At 48.7% G+C, this 14593-nt stretch overlaps 3 protein-coding genes across 4 annotated transcripts; 1 reads left to right on the top strand and 2 right to left on the bottom strand.

Annotated features, from left to right (window-relative positions):
• Nucleotides 1-333: 333 nt before the first annotated feature.
• PTCD1 (pentatricopeptide repeat domain 1) lies at nt 334-4812 on the bottom strand. Its single transcript, XM_063171445.1, has 8 exons — nt 4660-4812; nt 4077-4544; nt 3406-3546; nt 3005-3223; nt 2555-2656; nt 1548-2297; nt 713-895; nt 334-513 (listed from the first exon to the last, which is right to left on the bottom strand). Exons 1-8 carry the CDS (start codon nt 4810-4812, stop codon nt 334-336), a joined length of 2196 nt encoding a protein of 731 aa, XP_063027515.1.
• A 117-nt stretch (nt 4813-4929) lies between these two features.
• Nucleotides 4930-10894, top strand: CPSF4 (cleavage and polyadenylation specific factor 4). 2 transcript variants are annotated; one of them, XM_063171697.1, is made up of 8 exons: nt 4937-5099; nt 6023-6073; nt 6533-6685; nt 7446-7541; nt 7665-7758; nt 8450-8522; nt 9076-9168; nt 10264-10894. In XM_063171697.1, exons 1-8 carry the CDS (start codon nt 4997-4999, stop codon nt 10330-10332), a joined length of 732 nt encoding a protein of 243 aa, XP_063027767.1. In that variant the 5' UTR covers nt 4937-4996; the 3' UTR covers nt 10333-10894. The 2 variants fall into 2 exon arrangements, with proteins under 2 accessions (XP_063027768.1, XP_063027767.1); XM_063171698.1 differs by lacking the exon at nt 8450-8522 and having other exon boundaries at nt 4930-5099.
• A 1508-nt stretch (nt 10895-12402) lies between these two features.
• ATP5MF (ATP synthase membrane subunit f) lies at nt 12403-14105 on the bottom strand. The gene is made up of 4 exons (XM_063171699.1): nt 14017-14105; nt 13816-13923; nt 12874-12990; nt 12403-12547 (listed from the first exon to the last, which is right to left on the bottom strand). The coding sequence occupies exons 1-4, from the start codon at nt 14027-14029 to the stop codon at nt 12519-12521; spliced, it is 267 nt and encodes an 88-aa protein (XP_063027769.1). The 5' UTR covers nt 14030-14105; the 3' UTR covers nt 12403-12518.
• Nucleotides 14106-14593: the final 488 nt, after the last annotated feature.

Below are 14593 nucleotides of genomic sequence, written 5' to 3'. Positions count from 1 at the left end.
CAGATCCCTTCAGGAATGCCAGCAGTCTAGAGATTTAGAGGTCACATGTGAAGTGATAGACACAGACAAAACCAGCACTGAGCTAAGCCCCTGTTAACTCTGATTTTGCTTCCTTGTTTTGCACGGAATTTGCTGAACTACAGCCCATCTAATCCTCAGCAGTTGAAGGAAATTCACTGAAAATGTATTTGCTCCTCCTTAAAACAAAAGGAAATATTTTATTATTTCACTATTGCAAGAGCTGGGGGTTGGGGATACACAAAGCAGCTTTACTACAAGCCAGTTCAAAGAAGCAAGTCGTGCACCTTCCTTGTGCTGGAAGAACTTGAAACTTCAGCATCCTGCTCCCTTTTCCTGCAGAGCCTCTGCCTCGCTGTCCTGCCCCCCAGGCTTTGCTGTCCTGTACTTGGCCCAGGGGTGGGGGGTCTCCTCTCCAGCCATCACCTTTAACCAGCGGTAGTAGTAGCCACGGAAACCATCAATCTTCTCCAGGTATGGGTTTTTGTGCTTGTACTGCAAAGAGAAACCCACCAGAACAAGTTTCTGTTAGATGAGAGCTCGCTTCAGCACCAGCCTGCAGGAGCTACAAGATCCTACAAAGAAACAGTGATCAAGTAATCATCAATCAGACCAGGCAAACCCAGAGGACACTCAGGCAGACATTAAACCATCATATTTATGCCCTCACAGCCTGCCAGTCGTGGCTCCTTACCCTGTCAAATTTGGGAGGGTACCGTGCTGCAAACTCCAGCTGCCGGATGATGACTTCATTGGGAGGCACCTGCCTGTTCCTCATGTCCCGCAGGATCTCCGTGAGGTAACTGTAATCCAGCTGCCTCACAGCTGCAGCTATCAGGCTGCTGTAGATGTGCTTGTTGGGGGTTATTCCAGACCTCTGGAAAGAGCAAATGCTATGGGTAAACAAGTTATCTTCTGACTAGTGCAGGAAGGAAAAGGCAGAGGGGCACTTTTTACTTTTTACAGCTCTCATCACAGGACCTGTGAAGCAGCTTGAGCAGTGCCAGCACAAGCTAAGACAGACCACCTGAGCTCCAGCTACTCTGGAGCTGCATGTTTTTGTGAAGAGAACAAAACCACTCATCACAAAAACCTCATCAGGTCTTTAAAAAGCATTAACACTTCACTTTGCCTCTTCCTGCAGCCCAGACCCCAAGCAGCAGAGCAGTTTTCTTTGATTACCTTCAAATCCGAGAGCAGCTGCAGTCCATCCTGCTGGTTGTGGCAGGCAATTGCCAGGTTACAAAATGTGTGGAGGTTAGGTGACAGTCCCCTCTTCACCAGAGCTGGCAGCATGCTCTGCAATATACAAGTGTTGGCATCACTTCCCAAAAATTCTTACTGTAGCTTTCCAGACAGGGAGCTGGACATGCTAGAACAGAATCCATACTCAGAAATTAACCCAAGCACCACCTTGTGGGAAATGGTGTGAGATCCCAGTTTCTACTGTGGACAGAGAAATGGGTCTCAGCAAAAGAGAAGCCTGAGACATCAGGTGGTGATGAGGCTGGTTCTGAGGTTTTTCTCACCTTTGCTCCCTCCAGGTCTCCCAGTTTACTTCTCTTCCTCATTAAAGTGTTAAAGAAGGTCACATCTACTTTTACTTTATGATCATCCAGCAATGCCAGCAGAGAGGACTCTGAGGGGCTTTGGGGTTCCACCAGTTCAGCCAGTAATGTGAATGTTTTAATGTTGGGCTCTGCATCGTCCTCTTTCATTTTGTTCAAGAATCCCTCCACATCCCCCATCAGAGCCAGTCTGTGGGATGGTGTGGCCACTGTCCCCAGGGAAACCACGGCTGTGTCAGCCACCCTGGAATCCAACAAGTTGGGCAGGTTGCACAAAGGCAGCTTCTGGATGGGGTGTGGCTGTTCCTGTTCCATCTCACTCTGGGCTCTCCTCATCAAGGCTCCAGCCCTGCTGTGAGTGACTCTGGGGCTGTCAGGAGCAGCTGGTTCTGCTTCAGCCCCAGCCACATCTTTATTTTGTGGCTGGATCCGTTCCTCGGGCTGCACTGAACTCTCCTGAAACAATTGCTTTTCCATAGCTTCCACATCCAGCTGGACAGGAGCACTCTCTGATCCCTTCTTCCTCTGATTTTTCACCTTTTCCTTCCTGCCAGGTGGCAGCTTTAGCTGAGGTGAGCTCTCAGGGGGGCTGAGCAGGAGCCTGGAGGCCACAGCGGGATTGCCGATCCCGCAGTCTCTGGCTGCACGCAGCATCAGGTTGTAGGTGTGGCTGTCAGCCCTGATTCCCAGCTTGTTCATCTGCTGCCAAACCTGAACAGGGGAAGATGGATATTAAATAACAGCCTGTAAGCACATCTGTTAATGGGATCTGTGTGAGAAGGAGTGAATGTACAGCATGTACAGAATGTACAATGTATGACATGTCCTGAGCAAAGTCCGGTTTGCAGAACTCGTGCTAGGAGGAGCTGAACTCCTCCCATTCCACCACCCCACTGCTATTTCCAGGTGTTCAGGTGATGAGTTAAACACAGCAGCACTTTCCCTCCCCTCACAACACAAGGACAAACCTGCAAGGCAAATCTGAAGCCATTTTCGGTGTCTTTTATGCAGCTCATGAGGAGGAAGCTGAAGGTCTCAGCTGTGAGGACATGGCCCTTCTGCACAATTTCCTGAAAAGAGCAGAGAGAGCATTAAGCTTCCCAGTTACCCTGTGTGCTTAAGTCAAAAACCACCTTCGTCTTCTGGTGATAGATGTAACAAGTTTTGGACACACCCAGCCAGTTTTAAAGCCAAAACTGCCTCCTCTTAGGTAATTAAGTTTAAACTTTGGTACCAATACCGATTGTATTTGGTACATACAATTTCACTGTATGACAATAAGATCAATTAAACAGAAACACATGATCTGTAATTATCTCTGCTGGAAATGAAATCAAAACCTGATGCAATGTGCCAACTTCCAGGAGCTTTAACCACAGCACAGAATAGGTTTAATAGGAGAAAAGTAACCAGTTTACCTTGAGTACATCCAAGCACATCCTGAGGTCTGAGCAGAGGGCACAGACCTTCAGCAGGGCGTGGTAGGTGATGAGGTTCAGCTCCTGGTTTTTGCTCTGCAGCTGCTGCCGCAGTTTCAGGGCGCTCTGCAGCCCCGAGTCCTTCCAGGGGGACTCGGCACAGGCATTGAACAGGGCTGTGTAAGTGGCCTCTGTGGGCATCAACCCTCGTTTTTTCATCTGAAGGAAGAGAAGAAGGACTTGAACTGGCTTTTTTACAAAAGGACAGCTTGAATTTTTAAACTTTTTTTTTAAGAAGGTGCCAACACTAACACAGAGGCGTTTTGGAGACAAACAAACGTGACTGAATGCTTGAAATACTTCTAGCTTAGAAAATACTTTGAGAGAGAAGTTAAACCTACATCATTGTAGAGCCTGAATGCCTTCTTCACATATCCAACCCTGCCACAGCCACCAATGAGAACAGTGTAATTGCCTTCTTCTGGCTGGACACGCTCCTCCTTCAGCATCTGCACCTCAAACAGCTCCAGAGCCTCTGCCAGCTGCAAGGATGAGAAAAATCCATCAACAGGCAGCAAGAGAATCAACTACAATGGGTATTAATAAATGCAGCTGTGGGCAGATTGTAGTGCAAGTCCTACAAAGTGTGGGGTTCCTCACAATAAGGCTGGAGAGGGTCTTTGGACCAGGGCATGTGGTAACAGGACAGGGGATGGTTTTAAGCTGACAGAGGAGAGATTTAGGTTAGATATTGGTAAGAAATCCTTTACTGTGAGGGAAGTGAGGCATTGGTTGCCCAGGTTGCTGTGGCTGCCCCTGGATACCTGCAAGTGTCCAAGGCCAAGCTGGACATGGTTTGGAGCAACCTGGGATAGTGGAAGGTGTCCCTGCCCATGGCAAGGGGTGGAACTGGATGTCTTTAAGGTCTCTTCCAACCCAAACTGTTTTATTATGATTCTACAGGAAATTCTTATCTTAATTCTTTCTGTAAAGATACCAAGTGATACGCAGCAAGTCAGAGCTGCATCTTTCATCAGTGCTATTAAAAACAAGAGAAGAGCTGGGCTCAAACCTTGTCCTCTTTGATGAGAGCCTTACACCGTAGGAAGTACCAGTATGGAGTATTCTTAGGGCCACGTCGAGGTTTTCTTTCTGGTTCTTCTTCTCCTTCTTCTCGAAGCTTTAAATCCCGAAAGCGTGCTGTGGTTTTGTGGTAATACTTCCTAGAGGAAAATTTATCAGACAACGTCCCAAACTCCACACCTTCATCATCATCATCGTCATCCTTCTGCTCCTCGGCAGCTCCAGCGGAGCTTCTAGCAGTGATGTCTTTCGGGTCGCTGCCGGGCAGTCTGGAGGAGGCCTGGGAGGAGCTGCACGTTCTCCAGCCCGGCAGCAGGCCCTGGTCTGGGGGCCGGGACAGGAGCGGCGCCTGCCCGGGTCCCATCCCGGGGGCTGCGCACCGCGCCCGCAGCACAGCGGGGGAGGCGTAGCGGCACCAGCGGGGGACGAGGAGCCGCAGGGAGCCCATGATGTGCCGCTGTCCCGGAAGCGAGAGGGTGCGGAGCGGAACCGGGACCGGCACCGGGAGCGGGATCAAACTCGGAGCCGGCCCGGCCCTCACACGGTCCCTGCTCACTCCGCCCCTGGCCCACAGCGCCTGCGCGCACGGAAGGGGCGTGTCCCAACTGATCTCTGATTGGCCGGAGCGCGCGCGCTGCCCGCCGGGCTGGGGCGCCCCGAGCGCTGATTGGCCGGAGCGCGCGCGCTGCCCGCCGGGCGGCCGTGCCCGCCGTGGGTCCCGTCATTCCGCGGGCGGGCGGCGCGGGGCGGCCACGGGGCTGCCGCCGCCGCCTCCCCTCACTGCAGGCGCTGCCGGCGCGGAGCGGAGCGGGGCGGGCCGGGCCCGCCCGGGCCCGCCCGCCCGCCGCCTCCAACACCGCCACCATTCCGCCCCTACCTTCCCGTTGCCGGCGGCCCCCAGCTGCCACCATGCAAGAGCTCATCGCCAGCGTGGATCACATCACGTTCGACCTGGAGCTGGCCGTGGAGCAGCAGCTGGGGGCACAGCCGCTCCCCTTCCCTGGCATGGACAGTGCGTGTGGGCTCTCTGCTCCGCGGGGGGCTCGGGCCGGGCCGTGGGGCCGAGCAGGGTGGGCAGGGCTGGGCTGGGGTGCCTGGGAGGTTTGCAGGGATCTGAGCGTCTTCCTCGGGTCCTACCCGTAGATCTACTCAACTTCTGCTTTCCCCGTGAAGTTTCTGTCATAACCCAGATGTTTGTCTTTTCTACTTAGTGAAGTTCGTAGTTACTGCTAGCCAGGCTGGAAGAGTAAAGTTGAGATGTTACTGTAAATAAACATCACTCTCCTGCTCAGTACTTTATATTTCCTTTTTCATTCCCTTTTGGTAGATGAAGCATTTCGATGGGGAGAGTCATCTGCTTTAGGTTTATCCATGGCTGACTCTCTAAATCTTTCCTTCACTCTGACACTAACTCAGGAGACTCAGAGTTTGCTGAATTTTTCTGGCAGGGCTACTAAACTTGTGTTTAACTCCCTTGAATGTTCCTTTTTGTCAGGATTTGCTAGGGATAACATGCCAATATTGTTTCAGACACTTCTGGCAAAGAAATATAAAACTTCTAATGCCATGACTATAAATACAGGGTTCAGGAGTTGGACTGTGATGATCCCTCTGGGTCCCATCCAACTCAGGATATTCTGTGATAGGACTGACTTAACAGCAGGAGAAAACCCAGTCAAGAACTTAAACAGCTGAAAAGCAAAACAAGCACCTCCAAATCTGCAAACTCCGCTTGATGTCCCTCAAGAAGAAAACAGATATTTTTGGGTGCCAGGCTTTCACAAGAAACTCCTGCAGGAAAGCAAATTCCCCAAACCAAAATGCTGCTTTTCTCTTGATGTTGGAGATCAGATTTTCTTTCTAGGGCAGGAAATGTTTTAAAGGTTGCCATGAAGCTTTGATAAAATAAATGATGTTTCCTTGTTCTCTCCACAGAATCGGGTGCAGCTGTCTGTGAGTTTTTTTTAAAGGCGGCATGTGGAAAAGGCAAGTGGTGTGGAATATTGGAAAAGGCAATTGTTCTCACAGGATGGGGGGTGAAAACAGATTTTCCAGCACTGGTTATAGTGCTCTTGTTTTGTAAAGCTGAGGGGATAACTTAGATAGAGGAGGAAACTGAAGGATGTTGGAATGTCTGCAGCAATTGGGAATAAATAAACAAAACTATTGTTAAAGGAAGGTTTGAACTCACCATAAGCTGACTTTGCAGTGGATCTCCTCTTAGTTGCTATGGTTTGTAGTGTCCAGGATTAAGAGCTGGAGACTTTGTTGTGAAGCTCCTTAGAGGATACCACAAATCTGTTTTAGAACTCCCTGTTTTGCTATTATCACCTAAGCCTGAAATCATAGGTGTTGTCTTCTGAAACCCCTCTTGCAGAGAGATTGCTGTTGCCCTGTGTGACACACTTTAATTGCTCTTTTTTCCCTTCTCCCACCCTTCCACAGGAGGCATGTGCCCATTCAGACACATCAGTGGGGAAAAGACAGTTGTTTGTAAACACTGGCTACGAGGACTGTGCAAAAAGGGAGACCAGTGCGAGTTCCTGCACGAGTATGACATGACCAAGATGCCTGAGTGTTACTTCTACTCCAAATTTGGTAAGCAGCTCCTGCAGGTGTGGGAGTCTGAAGAAGATCCTCCTCCTCATGGCATTACATTCTTCTGTGGTTGATGTTAGGCTGACATTTTCCCAGATCTGCTTCACCTTATTATCCACGTAAATTTGTGATGTATTGTAGGTGTCTTCACTTGACTGCTTGTCCCTTGCAGGAAGAGGGGGGAACTGCTCTTTTTACTGGTTTTTTTTGCCTTAATTCTCTTTTTTGTAGTATGAGATGAGTAGGCTGAGCAGCTGGTCTTTGCATGACTGTGATTTTGGGGAGCTGATGAGCAGCAGAGGGCATAGGTGTGCAAAACTTCTGTGCACTTGCTTTCCAGCTCTGGAGATCTGGACATAATGGGGCAACTTGGTGCCAGAAACTTACAGTCTTGTAGGTTTCCTTGGAGTGAGGTTAGTGTGCAATTTGTAGTTTCTCCACACTTCTGGTGCACTACATGTTTAGGTTTTGTTACCATGACTGCTCTTTCAAATTTAGTTCCCCCATTGTTTTAAAAAACATAAATCATCCAGTCTGGTAGAGCTTGGCTGACCAGGGTTGAGTCCTTGGATCTCTTCATGGAGGTTAAGGCAGGCAGTGAGAGTGTTGTGCCTGAAGTTACAAATGTTGGTAACAGCTCTGTGGGAGCTACATGATCCAGGTAATGTTTTGAGAATCATTTTGATCTCAGACCTGCACAATTGACTGAGAAGTGTGGACCTGCACAATTGACTGAGAAGTGTGTTTGCCTTTGGTACAGGGGAATGCAGTAACAAGGAATGTCCATTCTTGCACATTGACCCGGAGTCGAAGATCAAAGACTGTCCCTGGTATGACAGAGGCTTCTGCAAACACGGTATGTGCCTGCCACAGTTCCTGTGCCTGCAGATCCAGGGGGGGTGTTGCTGTTCCATCTTGGCATGATCTGCTGGGATGTGGATGTTTGGAATGGGAACTGCTGAGCTTTGTGCTGTTGCAGGTCCCCTGTGCAGACATCGGCACACTCGGAGAGTCATTTGTGTGAATTACCTGGTAGGATTCTGTCCAGAGGGCCCTGCCTGTAAATTCATGCAGTGAGTATGCTCCAGGCCTGCCCTGCAGCCTTGTGTTACCCTTGTGGTCTGGTTCATGTCAAATGAGGGTGCTCCCGTGCTTCCCAATGGTTTGGAGATTTGCCAGTGTTTAGTTGGGCCAAATTTTTACTGATTTGAGGATTGAAAAAATATTTAAAAAAGCATGTAGTGACAGGACAAGGAGGAATGGTTTCAAACTGAAAGTGAGTAGGTTTAGATTAGGAATTAGAAAAAAACTCTTCCCTGTGAGGGTGGGGAGGCCCTGGCACAGAGAAGCTGTGGCTGCCCCATCCCTGAAAGTGTCCAAGGTCAGGTTAGATGGAGCTGGAGCAACCTGGGATAGTTCAAAGTGTCCTGCCTGTGGCAGGGGGGTTGGAACCGAATGAGCTGTGAATCCCTTCCAATCCAAACCAATCTGTGGTATGGGGCAGGGCCTCTCCAGGGAGTTCCCAGTGAGACTGGCATGGTGATTAGGTGCCATCAGTGCAGTGGAATCACATGGATTTATATTCCAGAAGGCAGAGGGATATGCAACACATATGTAAAGAGAAGTGGGGAGGGGGAGGTCTGTTTCCTGTGAACCAGATTTAACTGGCTGAATGTTTTGTTGTTTGGAGTTACTTGACTGAGCTGATGATAAAATGTTGGCATATGATTTGAGAATCAATGTTCTTGTTTCCATCTAAACCAGCCCTCGGTTTGAACTGCCAATGGGAACCACAGAGCAACCACCACTGCCTCAGCCAACACAAACACAGCAAAAGGTACCCAGATTCCCTGCCTCCCCACACAGCCACCCTCAAAGCTCTCCCACGGTGCTTTAAATTAGATTAGGTTGTCAAGTGGTCAAAATTGGGCACCCAGGCTCTGGGGTTTGGAAGGGAGAATTAAACAGTGAGCAACCCTGAGTGCCATTGTAGTGATGAAACCCCACAATTGTTCCAACTTCACATGGAGATCATGTCACAGAACACTCCCACGCCACACAGAAACACATCAGATGTGGTTGTGCAGCAGTCTGCCAGGTTTTGTAATCAGGGTGACATCCCTCCGTGATGGCAATGATATTTTAGCAGCCTGAACCTACTCTCCAATTCTGCTTTCCAGAGAAAAACAGGATCACTGGGCTTTGTAAGGCTCAGTGCTTGATTTCTGCTTTCTGCTGCTCCAGCTGGCAGAGCACCCACACACAGATTTGGAGGAAAATTGATCATTTGACATATGGGGTGCTCTTTTCCCTTCTTAACAAAACAAAAACCACAAAGATCTTTATCCTTGATGCACTTAACGAGTCAGAACTCTTCTCCTACCCAACAGAGGACACCCCAAGTCATTGGAGTCATGCAATCTCAAAATAACAACAGTGGGAACAGAGGACCCCGGCCGTTGGAGCAGGTCACCTGCTACAAGGTAATGCAGAGGGGAGGGCTCAGGAGGGAAGGCAAAAAAGCTTTTTCACAGTGTAAAAAGGTCCCTGAATTCTGAGCTTTGCTCAGTAGACACTGTGTGGTGCCTGGATACAGCTGTGGGAATTGGCCTTGAGTTTTGAGGTTGCTGCCTTGCTGTGGCAATGACAAATTCTGTAGGACTTTGCTGTCTGCTAATAAACAGGAAAACCCTGCCCCAAAGACTGGAAGGAGACTGCCAAGCTGCACATTTCAAAATAAGAGTTAATAGAAATTTTTTGTCTCATAAGCTGGCTTGCTTACACTGGTGGGTGTAGATTTTCTTCTCCTGGAAGGTCATTGAAAGTAGCAAATTAGGTTTGCAAAGCCTGCTCAGTGTTTGAGCTGTAAATGCACCCTGTGGAGTCAAAGCAAGGAATGAGTTGTTCACCTTGGTTGCTCATTGAGGAGCACCAGAAAAATTTGGACACAAGTTTCCATCTCCTTATTTTTCCACAAAAGCCACAGTCACTAGAGTAGGACAAAGAATCTTCCTGTCCCTTTTGCCCTGACAGTTACAACATTTTACATGTCACCTCTGAGCCTTAGGTGCATGTTTGGGTGAAAGTCACTGTGATTGGAGAGGGATGTTAAATAGCTGAATCCATTTCACTGAAAACGTTTAATAGCTGCCTCTTTAATCTGCAAGTAAATCACAGATCTGGAGAAGGCTGTTGCACCAGGCACTGGCATTTCTGTGTGCTTGAGTAGCTTCAAGATGCAAAATCACGAATCTGTGACTTTCTCAAGTTCAGAGGTGCTTTTCTTTGTTTATTCATGAAGATCAGGAGAGTCCCTATGGATATGGTGCATATCACATGGAGTAGTCTTAGAATAACATGGCATCAGGTTACTGCAAGCATAGAAGCAGTTTTTACTCCTGCTAGCAGCCCATAAATCCTGTCCCTCCTGACACCCTGTTTCACTGCACCTGCTAAATGCTGCATCTTCCACGTGTGGAAAAGCTTCCAAATGGGAGCACTTGCTGGGTGCCTTAATAAAGGCAGCTAAGAGGAAAGAGCTGTGTATCTGCAATAATTCCTGTCTCTTTCTCTTCCAGTGTGGTGAAAAAGGTCATTATGCCAACAGATGCACCAAAGGACACCTGGCCTTTCTCAGTGGACAGTGAAGGAGCAGCAGGAAGGTGCAAGGGAGCTGTTACCACTGAGGAAAGGTTTCTGCCTAGCACAATGTCTGGAGCTATTAATCAGGTTGTTTTTTTAATGCCATTACTGAAAGAACTGGTCAGAGGCTGGCTGCTGCTAAGCAACATTTTTGTAATTGTTCCCAACTTTTTTTAAGTTTTAACCTTTTTAAAATCAATTTTGGCCTCCGCCTGTGTTCATTGAGCCCTTATGAAAGGTAGATCTAAAAGCCAGTAGATAAACCAAGCCCTTACTGGTGCAGCACTCCACATAAACACATCTTAGGCCAGTGTTTCTTTAAAGTATTTTCCTTCTGCCACTTCTCTTTGGAGAATCTGCAGCGTTTCAGCCCTCCCTGTGGAAGCAGGAAGACTGACTGGGAAGACTTAACACTTGCAATGCCTTCTCCTCAGTGAGGAAGCAGGGATTCTGCTGTCCTGTGGCTCTTCAAAAGCCAAGTCCTGTTTCCAGGTCAGCCTGGTGAGCTTGTCCTGGTGGCTGACAAACCCCTCACCTACATCAGGCAGTAAAACCTGTGTCCACTCACTTTGTTTCTGTGCTTCTTGCTGTGCTGAAGGTTAGAAATCAATCTTCTGGGAGAGAACTGATCAGGGGGAGAATAAATTGGCATCTCTCTGGTTAGCCAGACAATAAGGAACAATGACTATAGGAAAGCTGCAGCTGTGCTCAGTTCCCACTTGCAGAAAGAAGGGACAAGAGCACAGCTTGGAGTAGGAATAGAAGAGCCTTGTCTCAGCCCCCATCAAACAGCTCACTCTGAGCAGGTATTCCCACACTAGAGAGCAGAAGTGGAGCTGTTTATTCTTATGGGACACAGCTTTTAAAGTGTTGGTAGAGATCCCTTCTGAAAGCATATTTTCTTTTTTTCATCACAAACCCCATTTATTTTGAGATGACTATTTCAAAAGGGCCAATGACAAAATGTGAATTAAAAGAAAAAAAATACCCACAATGTGAGCTTTATTGATTCTACCCCATCTCTTCATTTGCTGCCTGCCTTTATACTTTGTTTTTATGAAATGTACTGATGGCAAAAGCTGGCTGTGAATTTATTTTTCTTGAAGAACAAGGTAAATGTGGCTGGATTAAGAGAAGTGACCAGAGCCTGTGTTGGTGTCAATGACTGCAGTTATTTCATTGTGGAAGTTTGAAGTCTGAAGTCACAGACCATCAGACACTTTGATAACACTCTGTGCCCCCCTCAGACTGAGCTGTGATCTGTTTGTAACTGGGTATGTGGAAAGGGAGCTAAAACAAAACACTCCAGTGCCTGATCACCTTCCCCACCCAGTTCAGGAGCTTTTGGGTTTCAGTACCATTTTCCAACACTGAAAGCCTTCCTGTAACCACTGAAGCTCTTGGGAGATTCCTCATGTCCCTCAAGAAGTGGTTTTTACCCTCCCTGCTGTTCAGACAGCTATGGTTCAGGTGGGCAGCAGTGCCCAGCTCCAGGTGCTGGTGTGATTTTGGGGCATGAGGAAGCTCAGAGCTGGGGCCACACCCACAGATGCTCCTTTGAGCTGCATTTAAGAAGGAAAGTTTTCCTTTATTTTGACAGATTAAAAGTCTGAAGCTTATTCCCACTCAGAACGACCTCCCAGTTTTGGCAGTGAAAGGAGTTCTGATAGAAATTTTGGGTTACCTAAGGCAGTGACAGCAAGAGAGCTGCAGCCCTGTCTGCTCTCAGACAGTGCTGTGCAATGATGGAAAACTGCCCAAAACACCTGCAGCCCCTGGGGACAGCCTGACTGAGAACCAGAAACACCCACAGGGCACACAAAGCTCAGATATTCTTTCAAATCAAAACACATCCTCTCAGCCCCTTGTCCAGCCTGTCCCTAATGGCCAGGAAGAAGCAATCCCATGCTAGCACTTTTATCAAACAGGAATCAGTTACCAACAGTTCATGATACAGCCCAAGGAGCAGCTGCTTTCCCTCTGAACTTACCCTGAGGGGTGAAACTCTCAGAAGACAAATTTATTTGCACAGTACAATTAACAATTCAATTAGGAGAATGTCAGCTCAGGAAATGTAAAGTGTATGCACTTTATTATTGGTCACAAGAGTACAGGTTTAATATCCATAGTTCTGATGTCTTCTGTCAGGGCAGCTGTGCCAGGAGCTGCAGCTTCACCTTCTGAGGGTGTCTCAGTGGTATTTCCTCCTGCGGTCGTGCTCTGCAGCAAAGCACAGCAATTTAATTCTGCTGAACTCTCAAGAAAAAAAAAAACAACCCACCACACCTGAAATTCCAGGCAAGAAAGCATTCTGAAAAACCCCTGAGCATTTATTTCCTAGGTGCTGTCAGGTCAGACAGGCATCAAGGTCTAAACTTTCTCCATTGCCAAGAAAATACTCAGCATTCAAGTTTTCTACAGCTAAAAGAAGTTTGTCTGCCAACAATCTTTCTTTTATTTCTAAAAGCAGCAGCAGGTGATTGTTTTTATCCCCCAGGCAACCTTCCAAGCTGCCCTGCACACACTAAACCATGGTTTTTACTTACTGATGTGACTGTAGCTCCACATGTAGCTGAGGGCAATATACCCAGCCAGCAACATGGAGAGACCCCCGAGTCCCCCCTTCCTCACGTTGATGTATTTGTTGTAGTATCTCTGGTGACCTGTGGAGGAGGAAAAGGTTTCAGAGCAGCCAGATGGGTTGTGTGTTACCCTGTGAGGGAAAGAAGCAGCCTGGGTTCACAAAACTTCAGGAAATTGGTTCTAATGACACATCTGAAGGTCTCAGAAGCAAGTCTGAGAGGAGGCAACCTGTGTGTTGGTTGAGCAAGGTGATCCCCAGTTAATAGACCTAAGCCTTAAAAAAAAAGAAAAAAAAAAGAAAAAAAGAAAACATTTTCCCAATTTCTTCTTAAATATTATTAGGACTTTCATGAGCTCAAGCTCCTTTTGAATTATCTTCCATACAATATATACACACACACATATGTATTATCAAAGGCAGACACATTTGACATTTTGTGTTTAAATCTACCTGAATGACATTTGTATCTGCAGCAAATGACATTGGTCCCAAAGTGATCCATAAGGGCTCTGTCTCCTCTTTCACCATCTTTAGGGATCAATTGCCATTTAATCCTTTTTTGTTTACTTGTGATGCTGTAAAACCCCAAGATTTCCAGCCAAAGGGTTCAGGACTAAAGGCACCCCATTTCCCCTTTATACAAGAAGGAACACCGAGAACAAACATCTAGCGCATAAAACCCACACGAGAAATAAATTTACAGATGGGAAAACGACATGTTACAGGAGAAACTGCTCTGGGAAGCAAAATTGGCCATGGAGCAGCCCCTGCGCTGCCAGACACCCTCCCCTCAGGCATCATCCTCTCTGGCAGGCAGGGATTACTGTGCGCTATTTTCCCTGGCTCCCTCAGGAGAAGGAATGAGGGTCCCGCGCCCTCCGGTCCTCCCCCGCATCCCCCTCACCTCTCCGGATGGCCCCCAAGATGCCGCCGGGGGTGAAGTCCCTCATGGCCAGCCAGCTGCCCAGCTGGCCCAGCTTCACGTCCATCAGCTTGGTGTCCTTGAGGAGAACTGCGGCAGGGAGAGCGAGAGAGCCCGGTCAGCGCGGGGCTGAGGGAGGGAAGGAGGGGAACGCCGCGGTCACCTTGATCCCCCCGCACTCACCCGGCTTCGCCATCTTGGTGTGCCCGGAAGGGACGCGCGCGGGGGCTCATGGGAGGAGGGAAGGGCGGGAACGCGGCGGGCGGGACGGGGCCGGCGCCATGTTGGGTGTGCCACGCCGCCATGTTGGGTGTGTCACTGTTCCCTCAGGAGGGACCATGGTGGTCCCGGTGTCGCCTTGAGCCCATTCAGCCCGTCCTAGGGACGGGAACGCGGCCGGCGGGCGGGACGGGGCCGCCGCCATGTTGGGTGTGTCCCGCCGCCATGTTGGGTGTGGCACGGCTCCCTCATGAGGGACCATGGCGGTCCCGGTGCCACCTTGCGCCCGTGCAGCCTGTCCTAGGGACAGGACAAGGAGTAATGGGTACTAATTGGAAGTGGGGGAAATTTAGATTAGATATTCAGAAAAATTTCCTCCGTGTGAGTGTGGTGAAACCCTGGCACAGGTTGCCCAGAGAAGCTGTGGCTGCCCCCTCCCCGCAAGTGTCCAAGGCAAGATTGGACGGAGAATGTAGCAACGTGATCCAGTGGAAGGTGTCCCTGCCCATGGCAGAGGGTTGGAACTGGATGATCTTTAAGG

The sequence above is a fragment of the Melospiza melodia genome, chromosome 18, assembly GCF_035770615.1.
Source record: "Melospiza melodia melodia isolate bMelMel2 chromosome 18, bMelMel2.pri, whole genome shotgun sequence".
Lineage (NCBI taxonomy): Eukaryota > Metazoa > Chordata > Aves > Passeriformes > Passerellidae > Melospiza > Melospiza melodia.
The sequence above is the reverse complement of the archived record's forward strand: the minus strand, read 5'-3'. Positions and strand labels throughout refer to the sequence as shown.